Source organism: Falco biarmicus, chromosome 2 (assembly GCF_023638135.1).
Source record: "Falco biarmicus isolate bFalBia1 chromosome 2, bFalBia1.pri, whole genome shotgun sequence".
Taxonomy (NCBI): Eukaryota; Metazoa; Chordata; class Aves; order Falconiformes; family Falconidae; genus Falco; species Falco biarmicus.
In genome coordinates this window covers 97346123-97365006 of record NC_079289.1, presented here as the reverse complement: position 1 = coordinate 97365006, position 18884 = coordinate 97346123, and the positions used below count along the sequence as shown (strand labels likewise).

The window sequence follows — 18884 nt, the reverse complement described above, 5'->3', positions numbered from 1 at the left end:
GCACCTCTCCTTTTTTTTCACATCCATACAAACCCCTATGAAATGACAGTCCTGGTTTTCTAGGAGACTTTATTATGGCCCGAAGTTATTAGGCTAGTATGAGTACATATTAATAATCTCTACCTTTGTACAGATTTTTTGGAACTTGGCACGTATGACCACATCCATTGGAACAGCATTTCTTCACTCCAGAACATTCACTATCAGCTTCACAGCTTTCAACACAGGCAGCTGCAAAACCACTGGCCTTCTCAGGTGCTGGGCAGTCCCCTTGCTTCACAGACAGGATGTACTTAAGGAATTCACAGCTAGTTAGGCATTCGTAATTCTTCTTGGGAAAAAGAGGCTAAAGGGAAAGCAAAAGAACTGTGTAAATTTTTCAACAAGAAAAAAAAAAAAAAAAAAAGTTGTACATTTTCCAAGACCTCCTATACAAAAATTCAGATTTTCAGCTTTTGCAAGACTATCCCTGAAGATTTATATATTCAAGCCACTTCTAAAAAAGCATTCCAAGTACAGAATGATGAATTCCCTCAAGTAAGACCACCATTTTTAATGGAATAAAGTTGTTTATATGTGCCAGCTTTCCCTTGTTTTCCTCACATTGGCTGGTTACAAAGTTGCTCAATGACAGATTAAAAGCGTTCAGAAAACAAAGGAAAAGCAGCGGTCAGACAGTCTTTTTGTTCTACTACCCCAAATTCCTCCCTTTGTACTTCATAACAATTTACCCACAATATCTGATGTAATGCCACACTAGATAAATAAGTGAAATCTTGTTTCATTATACTGTTTGAACTGAGTTGGCTAAGAGAAGATTTTGCAGCACCTTTATGTCCTTGCCAGCATATTAGTAATTGTGTAACTCTTCATGCAACTGGAACTAAATTTTTGATAAAATGATCACAAAATACAAATTAAAGTAAGTCCTACATACATTGATTATAGATCAAAGTAAATTCTACTTCTCTGAGAAATCAACTCTGAGATATACAAGAGGTTGCTGCAACACAGAGACATTTTTTTATAGCATGTGTACTACTCAGAGGTTTGCAAGGTTCACTTAAAATTGTATTACAAATAGCATCTAGCACCCTAGGGAAAGCATTGTGTGTGACATGGGGATTTCATGTACTCTTTTATCTGGTACTTCATTTAGTCTGGTGCAAAAACAGATAAAGTGATTCCCTTCAAAGTGATTGCTGGAACTGGGGATGAGCAACCCATGTAACTGGGGTACCTATAGCCTGCCTTTCTATCTCAGAGCAACCAAACCCCTTCCATCCTGACAGATCTGATTTACAGATTCCTGAGCATACACAGGAATTATAATCCACCGTCCATCCAACTACTCATGTAACTTCTGCAACTTCCTTCCATATTCAAATGTTTTTGAATCTTGTTCTTATTTTTATTGTTTTCATACTTCCGGCAAAATGAGAAAGATTTCACTATCATGGAGGCGTAGGTGTTTCACAGATTGTGTCAGTTTATTCTCCAAAGTCACTGTGGTCCAAGAATGTGCCACTATGTTACATCTCCCATCTTGTTCTACAGAACAGTCCAGAATTTTTGAATCAGGCTTTGAAGGATGCATTTAGGTGTTTCAGCTTAACCAGCCTAACAGCTGCCAAAATGAACAGTCCTTACATTTGCTACTGACCCCGGTGATCCTTGGACACACAGTCCTGCTGTTCCCCTCATTGGAATGCACCTGATTACATGGTTAGCCAGTTAAGCTAAACCAGCAGGAAACTGAATTTATGGAAAAAAAGTAAACTGTCTCCTTTTCTTCTTTACACATAAGGATCCATTAACATGAGTACACTTACTCAGTACATAAGAAGTAATATACCAAACAGGGACCTCGAGAAACACAAAGCTAAATTGTTGCTTCCAGATTTTTTACAAAATACAAAAAGATTGAAAACACTCTCAAAGGAGAACAGCCTCCTTCAATTCAATCAAATGTCGTCTATGGAGCATACAAGAGTCTGAGAGAAAGGAAAGTGGTTCTGTGCTTTTGTGTGGGTGAAGCTAATTTCAAATCCTAAAACATCACAAATTTGCAGCTACTTAATTAAAAACTTTATAGCTCCCTGAGGCATAATACGTCCTCAAGGCTTCTCCTCCTCACCCTATTTCACAGCTCATTTTTCAGTTAGCTGCTAAATGTGCTGCTCTTCATTATGGGCCTTTGAAGTTCTAAATTTAGCTTCAACCACAAAACACTAATCAAAGAGGGATGCTCACTGTTTTTAACTACAATAGAACAGTGTTCTACAAATGTTTTCCTTTTAAACCAATTTTATACATATTTTCAGCCATATCTGGAAACATACAGCCTAAGTGAGAAGTGATATATAATAATGACATAAATTAGATCCACTATAACTGCTTTATTACACTGCTGCAGAGTTTTGTATATGAGGAAGCAGCAATTAATCCAGGTTAAAGAACTCTTACGAGGACTGGTTTTCATGCAAAATTTTTACTTTGTTTTCTGATGTAACTACATAGATCAGTAATCCAGTAATCCCTATTTACACACAGTTGGATATACGTTTTTTCTTTAGTTGAAATTACAGCTACTTCTAATCATCTTCATGATGCTTAAAATCATTTAAATATCAGACATGCTCTTGTACGAGAAAGAGTTCCAACAGTGATGAGAGTGCAGTTACATCAGTATATCAGTGAAACCATTATATAAATTAAGGTCATTTCTATTTCTTATAGGAAAAGCTGAAAATCTTCATAAACGTACATTTTCATAGACTTGAATCAGGTTACAACTTTATATTGATTTAGTTATAATAAAGCAACTTTCTATTGAGATGGTATTTCCATTTCGTACTTAAAAACACTGAAGAACTGTAATAGCTGACTTCTGCCAACTCAGCAGAGCCACGTTTTAAATCAAATAAAACAATCTCCTTTTTTGTACTAGTTTAACAGATCCAGGTTTTCTTATTCACAAAGTTACTCTGAAACATGACACAAAGTTTTCCAAATACTTCTTCCTGAATAACTATGTATTTTTATAGTAGTCTTCTGAATTAGGAGTACACAATCCAGTTACTTCTAGTAAGATACTCTTTTAGAAATCAGATTGACTTTCACATACAGGAAAGCCATCTTTTCTAGCTACCTTGCACAAGGATTTTCACACAATGACATCTCATCTTTTAAGCAAAGATACTCTTTCTTACACATGTCCAGAAAAGACAGAAGGGCATGTGGTAGAAATAGTATCTTACATGAGGGACTTAAGAGCACCTTCTGAGAGAAGCTATGCAAGTGTGGCTGGAACAAGTCTAAAAACTTCAAATTGAGATAATTAATTTCTTCAGGGGAAAAGAAATACGGTGTTTTTTTTTTAAAAAAAAAAACAAACTCAGACTTAAAATGGCTACATTATTATATGTGTATCAATTCAAATGAAGGCAACTGCTGTAAAAAACCCATTTGTTAGCTGTTTCCTTTAAGCCAGTAATTTAAACAAAAGAGACAGCTAGAACAAAGTGAGAAAGAGCGCCCTTGGGCTGACATACCTCACAGAAGCTTTGGCAATGGTTTTTCTTCAGGTCCCAGGACTCTTTGCAGGGCTCCAGGCACTAGGAAGAATCAGGAGGCAGAGAAGTGTCAGGAAGAGAAAGAAAGAAAGAAACAACCACAAATGACCCCATTTCTTCTCCAGTTGTTTGTTTGGCCCATAGGAAGTTAATAATAAGCTTTAGAAATCCACTTCTCCTAGGGATAAGATTGTGTCATTGAGTCATCGTGTCACAGTAAGGTCATGCCAAGCCACGGTTAGATTACAAGAAATACTTTCAGTATTTCTTACTGTACAAGGCAATTGCCTCACTTGTTTATACGCCATCCTATTTTCTACCTCATTGAATCCAGGCCCTAATACCATTTAACACCATGTCACCTGGATCACAGAGACACTGTCAAAAGCACTACTCTAAACTACAGAAAGTTAAATCTTCTCCTTGCTCACCAGCCTAAAGATTGGACGGGCACATTGCCTTCCCAAGCGAGAAACTATTTCATCAAGCTATAGAGTAAACTCAGCAGAGATTTAACCACTATTCCTGTATAAATAGACAATGTTCACTGGTCTGTGCGCAAATTTACTTTATTTCAAGTACCATATTATAATTTCTTCACCTTCAACCTCTACAGCAATGGTTATATGGAGAGTTGAGATTCAAACCCTGCAAACCAGAGTCAAGCTTCACAGCATAGCATAAAGAAAAATCACACTGTCAAGAGCATTCACTGCAGATGAAACATGAATTCAGATTCACATCCAGAAACCTTTTCTCTTCCTTTGTTAGACACATGGTCTGGCGTTATTGGGAGTTTGTAACATCTCCTCTTTCTGGTAATAATGCAAAGATACTTATTGCACCAAAAAGAAAGGCCTCTGACATGCAATTTTGTATTTATATAATTTGTTTCTCTTATACATAGTATTAGATCAGATCCATATACACTTACGCTATTCAAAACCAAACATGAATACATATAGGCTGTATCTCAGCTGTCTACCTGTATCATTAATGTACTAAAAAAAAAATAATGTTTTAAAAGTTAAGCATTTTTCTTACTAGCAACGAAGCCCAAAAAATATAATAAAACAGTTAGTCACAGAGGTTACACATTTCAGGAATGAAAAATACCACACAAACATTTTCTCTATATGTATTTTAGACTCCATTTCTAGCTCTTCAAAACTCACAATGTGCTGTACACAGAGTAATTAGAGGGATACATTATAAAATGTCACTGAAGTCAGTAAGTTTAATTAATTCCAGAGTGGTGTTCCTCCTGTGGTAGAGTTACTGCACATTTGAGCCCAGTTCCACTGTCATACCAATTTTACAGCTCTTCTCTCTGATGGATTTAGCCCCAAATTATATAGGAATAGATGGTTTAAAGACAAAATGGGCAACATTCTGACCACACTGGGACTTGGTCAGTGATCCCCAAGGCTATCAGGATTTCCATATCCTTGCCTTCTCTGAATTCTTGCTTTACTGCTGCTCAGCCACACATATTTAAACCAGCATATCCACAATCCTGAGATGACAACTAGCACCAAGTTCATGCAGACTAGACCACCTTCCTTGCAGGCTCTAAAGCAAAACAGCTGGTATTCCTGAAAGGAAATACCATGACACCGTATGCTTCAGAAGGTTTGTTCAAGGTGTTTGTACCAGGTTCTCTTTACCTGCAATGTAAGTATGCTCCAGCACTTGTCTGGCTGCTGCTCTGTCTCAACAAGGACTCAGGACAGCCCAGGCTACTTTCAGTTGAGCCCCAGCACCTCCTGCCGTCAGAGCAGGCAAAGATGATGGGCATCTCAACTCAGACACTTCAAAGGAAAGATGGACAAAATAAACCAGGGATCAGCAGCATCCTGCAATCTGACTGCTCTCAGAAGACTCCAAAGAAAACAGACGATATAGAAAGCCATAAGGCCTCCATCATAAGCTTCATAGGCTCTGATTAGAGCACATGCTCTTACCCATACATAAACAAACAAATCCTACTCCTGCTGTATGAGGAGTCCTCAGACCATTTGGCTTAGCCTAGCACCATGGGCTGCTGGCAGGAGCTGACTGCCTAGCTTTAGTGCAGCTGTACCATTCTGCAGGTTGGAGAAAAACTGCTAGCAGGCAGAAATATTGCCAATAACTTTGCACTAGAAGAGTTTGGGACATCTTTCTACAAAGGTAGTTCTTAAGCTTGCACTAATAAAGATTGAAAGCACCTCACAAACACTGAGGTTTGTGCATTTATCCTCTTAGTCACTCTGTTATGAGGTTCCCCTCAAGTGGGAAGCTGGAAAAGCTGGAAGCTTGGATCGAGGTCTCACCTTTTGAGTCCTTGATTTAAACTGTAAATCTGCTGAGATCTTGAGATCCCTACCACTGCTTGGTGAGCTTTATCCTCTGAACGGCAATTATCTCAGGTAGAGAGATAGCTGTTTTTCCCTATGAAGTCTATCGTGGTGTTTTTTATATGGAGAGGGAAATGTGTTCCAGATCCAATATGTTGCATACATACTAGCTCTGAAGAAGGGCTATTGTGTACATAAATTTGCCTTTTTCCAGACATCTCAGCTTTCTAATAAACTCTGTACTCATAAACTTCAGCCTGCCTGGTTCTGTTAAACTTTTTCATCCCGTTTACATGTGTCACTCTGAGCTGTATCTTATATCTGCAAAGCGTTGTAGTTCTTTTTTCATCTTTGGCATGCTTTGCTAGGAATGTGCCTCAAGATGCGTATACTGAAGAACACACATTTTGCAGTGCCCTGCACAGTACTGTAATAAAACATTTCTACCTCCACTATGGATCTCTCCCATTGTTAGACCACCTAGCCAAGGCAAGCACCAAACTGAAAATTCTCTCAACGAAAAAGCAGAATCAGGCCTTACATTGACAGGGGCTGAAGGTTTTCTGACAGGCATCATTCCATGCATAATAAAAATTAAAATCAAGAAAATGTGTATCAGGACTAGTGGCAATAATATCAGTTTCCTTAATCCAAGCAGTCAAAGAATATTAAGAAAAAAAGCATACATCTTAAAATTTAAAATTCTGAGAATAAATTTATAATAATTTCAATGCAACTCAGCAAAGGCCTGACCCAAAGCTCCCCCAGACCAACAGGAATTATTTCACTAGTGTTTAGCTTAGTCTTAACATCTGAAAGGAAAGCACACAGCATTTCTCATCAATAAGAAGGGTTTCAAGGAAATACCTAAAACACCCATGAGAAAACTAAACCCACTCAGCAGGTAAACACATCCAGGTTTTCTGGATTAGTGTAAATGTGTGTGCCTGTTAGAAGGATACTGAAATCCTCTATTCAGGATGAGGAGGAATCTAGGCTAAGCAGCAGCTGGTTTTGGCTCTACTTTATGTAATAAAAGATACCTTGCAGACATTACCACCCCCTCTCAGAAGCTAAGTTTAGGTATGTACATGGCAGATCACCAGCAGGCAGGAGGGCAGCAGCATGGGAAGCATCCTGGCAGTCCTTTTGGTAGATGTCACCAGTACCTTGGAGCCATCACTGACTGCTGCCCCAGCATCACCATAAAGGCTGTTCTTTTGCTGGGGCATGAAGAGATAAGAAACACAGCGTTTAACTAGTCATTACAGGCCTGTGGCACTCTTCAGAAGATGATGACTGTTAATCCCACTGGCCTTCTAAACTGATCCTCCTAAAGCACTTGTTTTATCATCTCCTGTGGTTAAATCCAAAAGTTGTAGGCTTGCTTTCTTGATCCAGACTGCTGCAGAGTTATTACTCAGTACTAAACAGCTCCATCAAAAGCCAAAACGAGTGCTAATAGAAAGCACCCCAGCATTTGTCATCCTTCAAAATGTGTGTGTGTGGGTACATCACACACGGAGGTATAAATATCAGATACTACTATAGATGTGTTAATATTCAGATTGTATAAAATTAGGAACAAGGGCAAAGAACTGTTTCATTCAAGGAAGAAAAACCACTATTGCTTTAAAATATTATGGGTTATATTTGTTTATTTCATTTTTTAAAGATTAGGAACAAGGCTCCTGTTAGAGAAGTCTTTTCCGATCTAATATTTAAACTATAAATGAAGCAACTATGAGATTAGTGTATGATGCATGTCATTTACATTGGTTAGTAAAGGGATTTTCAAAATAGTCTACCAACACTTTTGCTTAGGACATATTGCCTTTGCCCTGAATAGGAGGGAGTTAAACCGACCCAGCAATTTTGAAAGTCTAATGGATTGCAAAACATTAATTCAGGTATTGAAATAAATACTTATTCAAATACTGTACATTTACTCAATTAAGTAGCTGAATATGACACATTTGTATCTATTTAAGTGCAAACAAATATTTATTTCAGAGAAGAGTCTACCCGCAGTATTTTTTTCTAATAAGGCTTCTTCCTTCACCAAAGTGGTCACATGCAAACTTTCGTAAAAAGAATGGAATCAAAGTGTTGTAGCTAAAATGTAATTATTCTTTTCATTATCATTCATGATCACAGTTGCTCACAACAGCAAGGTCAGAAATCAACGGTTTATGTTTACAACATATATTTAAGTGTATTGCTGCCCTAAAGTATTTAATTAAATGTAACTTAGATGGTTGGGGAAAAGAAAGGAACAAGACACATTTCAGAGTAGTCTCCTAAGACCTTGCTATGTCACTAAGAGAAGCACCTGAAAAACGCATGCACTATCAGGCACTGAGCAAAGAACTTTCTTGTGGTCCAGAATCTAACCAAAGTCAAAGAGCAATATAGTGTTCATCACTCTTAGAGAGAATAATTTTGTGAAGGGTACACTTAAATATATGACTGCACCCAAAGGAACCAGGAGAAAAGTGATTTTCAACCTGTAGATCAGTGACAGTAAACACAACGCAAAACATAAACAGGCAGCAAGAAAGAAGTAACCGATTTTGAGATTTTTTTTTTTATATCTGTATCTGCTGTTTACCAATAGGAATAGAAATGGTTACTTTCTGTAACTTGGACTGTGAGTTGTCTGAAGAATGCGATTTTTTTACTTTCAGAAAAGTAAATGCACAGTTGAATATTTACCTAGTCCAAATAAATTAATAGCATGCTAGCTTGGTAGAACAGTATTAGCCATTAGCAATATCACATCATAGAACATAATATCTTTCAAACAGTTTGAACAACTACTTTTCTTCTTCACTATAAGAGTCATGAGATGCAGGATGTTTTTACTGAAACTATTTCTTATGATAAAACTGAGGAGATGCATCAGTAAGATTTATAATGTTTTAAAAGATGGCATATCAATTAAAAACTCATCTACGATTAGTTCTGGATTACATTTTCCCAAAAGATCCATACATATCAAAAACAATCCTCGAACATTCTCTTCCTAGAAGGTACATCTCAGTTATTAATGCCAAAAAGAAATATCAGTATTTACATTACTGTTTGAATCAAAGACCAAATTAGATTCTCCAACTTGACTCATCAGTCTGATCTGGTATTTTTGCACTTAGGAGGACATGGTGTAATTCTAAAAGCCATAAAGAAATAATTTAGCAGAACAGCAGAACATTAATTATGCATAAAAGAAGGTAAGAATCCCAACTCTAACAATTTGCAGTGAAACAACAAAAGAATCCTGAGATAAGACCAATTAATCAGTCTGAGGGACTCTGGATGCCCACTTTGATTTTTGTCAAATTGTTTTACAGAAGTGTATTTATACATACATATATATACATAGGTATATATACATACACATTCCTTCTATAGAGCCAAGGCAGGTGACTTGATTTCTGCATATTAAAATGAAAGAAATGTTGGTTATTAAATTGGACACACTCTTGTAAAGATCCCTTTGATTTTTATTTTTTTTTTAATCTCCAGTTTAAATCTTTGACCAGCACTAAGGTATGAGCTGTCTACCCACCCAGAATGCACTAGGTGTGACTGTTTCATAATGTATGTTACAAAATTAAAAGCTCACATAAATAGAACTACATGCAGTGAGAATTTCAGGCACTTAGAGCGAGGAATCAGAGGTAGGTAAGTGAATCCAGAATGATGATGCAAAAAACACCTGTTCTCATTTCCACATTGAATCATTTTTTATGTTCTCCAGAAACCATGCTCGATACTTCGATTGATTCAGAGGCTTCATGTTGAGTAACCCTCCATGTGAATGGTTCATCATATCACGGTACTGCACTCAAGCTTCTGGGCACACTTCCTAGTGATCAAGTGCCTAAGACGATGCACTAGAGCACTTCAGGTATGAGCATCTTCAGATGTTCATACACCCTATCAGGACAGGCACCCACTGTTCACATCTATCTTGTATAAAACAAACCATTAGAGGTAGAGATGCACTAATGAATCACTCCGTTCCTCAGGCCAAAAAAATCCAAGAGCCAGAGAGGAGTATTCAACTGCAGAATCAGTAGCTGTCATATTAGCTTGCAGCATACATGTTGTTCAAGAAGCCTCTGAGCATTTTGTGAGATCCCTCTTAAGCCGAGACAGTTTCTTGCTTCTCTGCTTCTTCTGCCTCTCCTCCCGCATTAGCAGGCTGAACCATCACAGCACCAATCATCAGCTTTCTAGAAATCTGGTGTAACATTTTAGCTCCTAAAACTGTTACATTTAATGTAGACCGGGAGAGGTTTAAGTATCTTTAAAACTTTGACAGTTTAACAGGAACAACTGTGAAACATATTCTTTTATGTAAAATAGCAGCTTTGTGTGGCTACCTGGAATTACTCCTTTGTTCACGTTAAAGAGATTCTCATGAGAATTACACTATAATATATTTCCCTTGTAACAAATAGGTTAAATGACAGAGAAAGGTTCCCTGTCTGTGTTGCCTGTTTTCTCTCCTGTAGGTCAGTGAGCATCATGATTTGGTGAAAAGGAGTGATTTTGTGTTCGAGGATCAAGTCTTAATTAAATTAGTTACAGTTGGGGTTATTCTGTGACATTATCATGTACACTGGGAACCCAGCTGATATTGTCTGAAAGTATTGCTAATTGTAGAGCTGGTTTTGAATGAAAGCCAGGTCTTAGATTTTAAATGGTTAATAAATAACGTTGTGCTTGGGGTCTCCAAAATCCTTTAATGAGCACTTTTTAGTCTTTCTTCAAATGTATTTTTTTGTGGTTCTATACTGATGATATCCTGACAGGTACTGTGATGGAGTACATGACAAGGAAGAGGTTACTAATGTGGAATTTGTTATCGTCTGCAAGTACCAATTTATTCTTATAATTAAAAGTATATATATATGTATCTACAAAGAAAAAGAAAAATCATTTGTAATCAACATTCAGATAGTTTATCCTTATGCTTTAGGACAGATGACTACTTTGTATTTTTCAGAAGTCAACTGCTAAGAAAAAAGTAAAAACAAAATACCTGGGGATGGCACCAAAACTAAGGATATGGTGTCTCTACAGGAGTGAGGACAGAAAGGGACAGGGAGCAGCAATCACACGGCCACCATCACATTATATTATATCACATCACACAAAGGTGCATCTGCAGGGGTTGAGATTAATCTGAGGCTAACACCCTGACAGGCTTTTCTGGTTAATTCACTCATGACCTCACCCAGAGCAATTTGGCATTCAAGTACTAAGGGATAAGTTATGAGAAAATCGCACTTTGTGTTGAGTTCTAACATCAGAAAGTAAGGGGGAATATAAGCCATCCAGCAGTGGTCTTAGTCAACAGGAATGAGAGCCGTATTTCCTGGCAGAATTTGGTATATCCCTTATAAAAAGACTAACAAAAGCTGTATTACAGAGATCCAAAACAATCATTACATATGTAACATATTTTTTTAAAAATAATTCTTATCTAAGTAGGATGATCTAAACTATCTGCAGATGAAATATGGAACTTTTGACACATCACTTGCTTTAGATGATTTTCCAGGAATTGGATTCTTTCGATTTTTCTCATTGTTTTTATATTTCAAGAAAAAGATGTTGAATTACATTTTCCAAATATATGCTAAACACAAACTTAAAAGGTGAGACCTTCCATATCTGGCAGCTTGAACCTAAGTTTTAAAAGATATGAACAGCCCTTATTCACCTCAAAACGGTGTAAATACCGAAATACTTTTAAAAATTACATTTCAAAAACAGCATTAAAAGATTTTACTCCTGGTTTCACACCCAAGCAGTATGCTCTCAATAAATGTAAATTGCTTCTGCAGATAGGACTGTCAGTGTCTCATAACAGACCATTAAAACTTTCTCTTCACCAAACCACACAGAACACAGCTACAGCATCTTCCAATTACAAATTTTTGAAGGACATAGAAAAAACCAAAATATTATTATTCAAAATAATATCCAGATAACTAAGAGAAGGACTGCATACTGACAAGTTTCTTTGAAGCTCTATTTTGCTACTTCAGCAGAAAAGTGGACAAACCCTCCATTTCAGCTGTTTACTCAGCCTCTTACAAGGCTTAGACATACAGTTACTGAAGCAAACTACAACAGTTAAAAGTGCAATTGTCCTCTGTTACCAGCACTTTGGAGAATGGTATCATCATTCAAATGGTTATTTCAGAGCAAAATGGAACATTTCTGAGAAATTTTACTGGCTGAAGAGTAGCATAGTTTGAACTGCTATAGCAAATACCTGCATTTGATGTGTATTTATTTCACTTGGGTGCAGAGGGACCAAAAGCACACACATGGATAGGTATTACTGCTCTCCACAGTTATGCAAACTTGTTAGTATCAAATCAGGACTTAAGGTAAAGGAAATTTTCAGAAGTGCAATTGTTGGATATCTAACAAAAACATGAGTTTCATAGAATAATTTCCTTTTCTTAATTGTCCGGTTCATTTCAGTACACAACATCAGGGATGCCAATACAATTTTAAGTGTTAGCAATGTGAGCTACTGAATGCATTCAATACCCTAAGCAAATAAAGGAAACCTTATGACTTAGGTTCAGTATCAATATTTCCTGGAACAGAGATAGGGAAAGGGCTAGTCACAGTACATCAGTTAAGTCCGTCCAGATCTTTGCGTATACAGAGGAGCATTACAGGCTTTGTTCCTAAAATGGAGGCTTTGTTTCAAAAAACTAGCCAAAAAAAAAGCTTTTCTGACTGCATTAATCTCTGAAAATCCATCATTTCAAATCTCCATATGCTCCAAAACCTTGCATTAGAGCACCTGAAAGACCAAGACCCTTGCCAAGAACTTCAGGACAAATTTTCTGGAAGTCTGCATAACCTTTGCTCTGAATTCCCAGAAATAAACAGAAAGTGAAAGGTACCAGAAAAATTGTACACGTACTGAAAGTGAGAACCACTGAAGGTGCTGAAAACGAAGGAACTGCTTTGACATAAAATATTTGGAAAGTAAATTATTATTATAAAAAAAAAAAAAGACGAGAAGTCATATCATCATACTGTAGCACAAATGCAGCAGTTTCAACTCTAATCCTTTTAGAGTGAAAATAACTTTCAACACTGACAGCTTGATATCTATCTGTATGGCTTAGTTGTCTGGCATGTCAAACTTTGCCAGCAGAAGTGTTTGTTTGAAAGGACAGAAGAACAATCCTAGGACGCTTTTCATGTTTCTATTCTTTGTTACCAAATCAAAATCATGGCCATCGATGTCAACAGAAAATTGGCTCCCAAACATTAGTTCATTCCTGACCAGTTCTTTTCAAAGTTTGTTTACAGGGTTTTGTACCAGCAGATAAAACTGGAACATGTACTTTCTTCCCTTTCCCTGCTTCATAGCCTAGAGCTTAACACAGTAACCAAAAAACAACTTTGAGTTCTTATTTTGCCTGATTTTGAAACACGGAATTGAACTTAAACCTCATGAATTCAAGATTAATCCCCTAAACATGAAGTATTTGATGGAGCTTTCTCTCTCCTGTCGAAGCTGTTTCATCTTGTATAAGCAGCAAGTTCTTCAAGCCTTAAATGTGAACCTCTCACCTTGAAAGGGCATGCCCTAGCAGTGCTTTCTGATCCTCCTGAAGTTCTTTTGAAATGCTTATAATGGGTACAAGTATTTTGTTTATGTCTCAGTGAGTAGCTACTCCACCACTGCTTTGCTACAGAGGCAATATCCTTTTTCTTGCTCTCCTTTCTTCACATCTTTGTTTCCTCTACCAACCTACTGTGGCCTTAAAATTGTTGTTCCAATTATCCCTATTCAAACTGCTGCCTCAAAGATCATTTTCCTATTCTTCTGTTACTTTGCTTTTATGTGCTGCATCAAATGCCAACGAGTTCTCTTTTTTCAAAGCTCTTCCTAGCTCTTATTCTAAATCTCCACATTCTGAGGTTTCACCTGTCAAGATACAAGGCATAGCATTGGCAAAATGCTATGAAGCAGCAAGTCAAGCCTGGAGCACTAGTGTGCACACAAGACATATACTGTGGTGAAGAGTGATACAGTCTAAAAAAGTTAAGAAGCTGTTCTCTAATAGACTTCTCTCCGATAGTGATAATAGCTTTAATTGCTTAATGCCTTCTTGCTTCTTTCTGAGCTACTGCTTACGTATTGAATTCTTTGGTAGTGTAGCTACCATATTAATGAATAACAAAATGAAACACCTGAATTAAAAAACAGTAGCAGTTCTGCTTCTCTGTCTGAACTTACTTTCTTTAGGCTGCAGTCCCACAGTGCAGTTTACCAACAAACTGACTTGTCATGTTTGCATCTGTTCCACCCATCTATCATGGATCAGCCATGCCAACCCTTTCTTTCTGCTTTTAAAGCTTCTTCAAGATCGCATCTATAACCTAGAGAGTAAGCAACATAGGAGAAACTTTCCACTTATACATCTCTACTGTTTCTAGGTCACTGCTGTCTGCCATCCCTTCCATGCATATAGGGTCCAAAAAAGGTAAACTAGTAAAAATATCAGTACTATTTACTGCTAACAATATGGGTCTGCAAAATGTTAACAGCTCTTCCCTTCCAGATATTAGAACCATGGATGGGCTTCCATGATTTATTTCCAGCAGAAGTGATAGTGATCAGCTGATGGATAACTTTATGGTTGGACTTGATGATGTTAAAGGTCTTTTCCAACCTAAATGATTATATGATTCTACAAAAAGATGCCCATCTTACATTCTAAAATGCCTCTCATGTCTCTCCATTTTTTCATTTCCTAACAGTTGACTATTTGCTTTAGTGATTACATAATACTTTTAAAGTAAAAGTGAGCATAAATATTTCGACATCTTATATATGAGAAAATACGATTCTTTTAATCTCAGACAGGGGAAAGCCTCTTCAAGCTGGCACTTTCCCCTTCCAATCTGTTACAAGGCAGCTTCAGATAACCACACACAGTCTTGTTATAAACACCATCTTGCTATGCACGTTAAAGTGTCTGTCAGAGCAGCACTGCTCTCTCCAAGCAAAGTCAAGTTTTTGTTGCTGTTTTATGAGTTAAACTAGTGAACTCTTCTGATAACAGATGACTCTCCTTATACATCACCCTGCAAATTCACACATACATTTCTGAATGAAAGAGCCGCAACTAAATGTTCTTTTTCCTTGTCTCCACCACAGTACTATGGTTTTATAGACCACCTAACAATCAGAGACGATGAAAAAAGGGGGGCCCTCTTTGTCTAAATCGTTACTTTGTTTCTCTTCCCTGGCTTTCTATTTCCCTCCCAGCACTAGAATCACCATCAGAAACGACATATTCCGCATTACTAAACAGCAAGAGCCATAGGGCTTTTCACTTCTAATTTCACGCCATAATAAAATGCAGTGGTTGTTTCACTGGGGGACCTGAAAAGCCTTCCTTTGTGAGGCTTGTTTGACGGTCAGGTTAAGCATCACACTCTGGCAGCAGGCATCTGTGCATGCCTCTTCACACAGTTGTGGCAAATGGGGAAGAAAAAGAACAGAAAAATGAAAAGGAGGTTGTCTTGATAAAAAATATTCATCCCCTACTCTGAAGCAAGCAATTCACATTCTATTGCTTGGCCTAAATTTTTTTACATATCTCTTGTTGTCCACCTCATTGACAGACCAATCAATCTACTAATAGTACGTCTAGAAGTTTTCAGTGTACTCAGAATTACACTTGTTTTAATGGAAGATCTATTGACCTAAACTAGACTGATGATACAAATTTGTTTATGTGAGAAGAAGGAAAAGAAACAGATGTAAATAAAATAAATTCACTTTTTTATTAATTTCAGAGTAAACAAATTTGCCAAAAAACCCCAGTGAAGATGATCAGCAATAACAAACAAGAAATAGGGTGTTTCTAAAAAGTACCAGGATCATATGTAATAGGAATATTGCTTTGTTCTATAAAAATAGAAGTTAATATTCCATTAATTCCAAGTACAAAAGGAACAAAAAGCCAAAACTTAACAGGAAACTCTCTCAAGTGTTCTACACTTAACCTAGCTTTTTCCAAATATATTCCCGCTACACAAAGAATGTTTTTCTACCCCATGTTTCGAAACCCTATTGTATCCATTGAATCTTTTGTAAAAAGAGATAATGTGATTCCTTTTCAAAATCTCTTCATGTATCTTAACATAGTCTACTGAAACACCAAAATGAGTGAAATTCTATCAGTTTACATGACAATTCATAGAATAAACACTGCTGGGTAATACTTGAAAAGTAAGATAGTTGCATGTATTATCTGGGAATTAAAAAAAAAGAAAAAGATTGTGATTTAAATAATAGTGTCTGAACACCTTAGAAAATTCAAAGTAACCTAAAATAGCTATCTTGTTTCAAAGGAATTCTTTCAAAGGTTATTAAATAAATGCCTTCCCTCCTATTATTTTTCAATGCACGCTACACAGGAGCAAGAAGGACTACACTTACATGTTAAATTTCTTGATAACTATCTCCAATTGTTATAATTTTTTAGGTTATGGTTACAGGATGGGCTTAAGTGAATCTAAATCCCTAACACCAAATCCATAAACCAAAAGAGGAGCGGTCCTGAACTGGAACTAGCCCTCCTTTGGATGCAAATGTGCTGAAACAGGCAACCTAGATGAAAAATTGACTAGTTCTTAGCCAAGTAAATGTCTCCATTCAGCTTGTTCAGTAGCCTCATAAAAACTAGCTCTCTGGGTCAGGGACATGCACAAAAGGGATGGAGAGAGGAGTCTGTAAACACCTCTTTAATTGGGAGCCTGTACTTAAAACAGCTTAAGCGAGTCATAAAACCACAGTCTAAAAAACAACTAATATCTCATTTTCCCTCCAAGGCTGAGTAATAAAGGACCACTATGGTGTTGAGAAGCAAGTGGGACAAACTGACAGCTGAGTTTAAAAATAAATTGTTCTGATTAAACTATCATAGAACTTAAAAACCTGTTAAATCAAACCTCAGCCTTGTGCTGGAAAAATCAAGCTGGATCCATTTTCCCTGGCAATAGTGCGGGGCAGACCACTAGCCATTTCTACTTCCAGGTCAGAAGGGAAGGCAACTTGGCTGTCCCGACTGTCACAGACTGCACCGCAGGAAGGCATCTGCTTTCAGCATTCATGAATGTTATAGTCCATGACTGCAGCTCAAGCAGGCATCACTGCATTATTTCACTGTATAAACTTAGAATGTTAATTGGGTAAGCAAAATTCTTCTTAAATATGAAATTCAGCTGGCAGGTATTATTCCTAAAAGAATTGGCTGAATATGTACCTTTTTTTTTCTTTTTCTTTTTTTAACTTTAGCTTGGAAGCTGAGTATTTTAATTAATAATCCACTGACTTCTAACGTTATTAAAACATACTGATCCTTCCAGTCATGGACTACAATACATAAAAGGACAGACTGACTGTAATATACTCCTAGTCATCCTAAAGTGACTTATCATAGTTTGCAGATGTTAAGATGATGAAATGATCATTAACAGTTGGACTTGATGGTCTGTCTTAAGGGTCCTTTCCAACCTAAATGATTCCATGATTCTATGAAATGCAATATAATTGTGATAAAGGTGATGCTGTAGCACAGCAAAAATTATAAAGTAGAAATCTGGTACATGTAATGCTTCAATCTAGTTTCCATTCATCTTAATGGGACTCTTGAGCAAAATCTCAGAAGAATCAGAAAGTAAGGTTCTGGAAGCATGTTGGTATTAAGTCCCCAAAGAATAACTATCTGAAAAGCAGCTCTTTGCATAGTACTGTGTATGCTGACAGATGAAATGGATATCTTGACTTTTTTATGCAAATATATGCAAGGAAATGCACGCTAGTTAATGAAGTGGAGCCAAAGGGTCGCAACCCAAAGTCAGAATTCTGGATTAAATCAGCACAGATTGCAGGTGCCCACCCATCTCAGGAACTGACTCCCTGTGATTGCTCACAGGCATCCTAAATCTCATGGTAATGCATGTCTAGATAAGAGTACCAGAATGTTGGATTTTGTCCAGAGAGCATGTACCTGTGAGCTACTCTACAGTTACTGTCATTGTAAACTGCAAAAGTTGACAATCCTGAAAAAATCTTCCTTGAGCGCTCTGGAGTTGCAGCAGCTCTAACTGGATGTCATAGTTTACCACCCATCTCAATACAAACAGGGTTAGGTTGGGTGGTAGTGGTAAGATGGCAGGTTGGAGGACTCCATGCAAAAGGAAGAAGGAAAACAATGACACCACACAAGGGAAGTAGAAAAGGGGGGGTACGAGGAAACAATAGTCCTGCAAAGCTTTCTGTGTGAAGCCATCTGTAAGGACCACAGCACATCCTTGAGAGTGTATTAATGTGTAATCAAATACTGCAGCTTTTCATTCAGTCAAGATATTTCCAAGTTTTCTGTTTTTTATATAGCTACCTCTTTGAAATGCTTTAGGGATTTTCTTTAAAGAGTTAAAAACTCCTTTTGAAACTAAGCGTCAGGAAAGAAAGTACTTAAGACAGTTGCCCATTCACAGGTACCTATATCCAATAAAATGCACAGTATGGCAACTAGCATCCAGCTGTTGCTCCTGAAAGACAAACGTCTTCTTCTTAGGTATCTGTCACACCTGGCAGGCCTACACGGATGCCTCCTGGACTCTAGAGAAGCTCAAACGGAACGAAGTGCTCACGTGTAAACAAATAATACAGCCCTTCCGTGGGATTCAGCCTCAGACATACAAGCTGCATGTCTACATGGGAGACAGGGACTCAACTTCCCATGCTGATGGAGATCTAGTCAATACAGTCAATGGCATGGGGAGAACCACTCGGTGGACCAAATACAGGTATCTCCTACAGAGTGAGATAAGTGGCTCTCTGGAGGTTACTGACCGTAATAACTTGATCCCTACTGACAACAAAGGGAGCCTGGATACC

At 37.4% G+C, this 18884-nt stretch overlaps 1 protein-coding gene across 1 annotated transcript in view; it reads right to left on the bottom strand.

Moving 5' to 3' along the window:
* Positions 1-18884, bottom strand: part of ANOS1 (anosmin 1) — a 140183-nt gene that overhangs the window by 60486 nt on the left and 60813 nt on the right. Inside the window, exons 3-4 of the mRNA XM_056329198.1 lie at positions 3555-3617; positions 124-346 (exon numbers count right to left, since the gene is read on the bottom strand). Of these exons, the coding sequence (XP_056185173.1) occupies positions 124-346; positions 3555-3617 (286 nt within the window). The remainder of the gene's footprint in view (positions 1-123; positions 347-3554; positions 3618-18884) is intronic.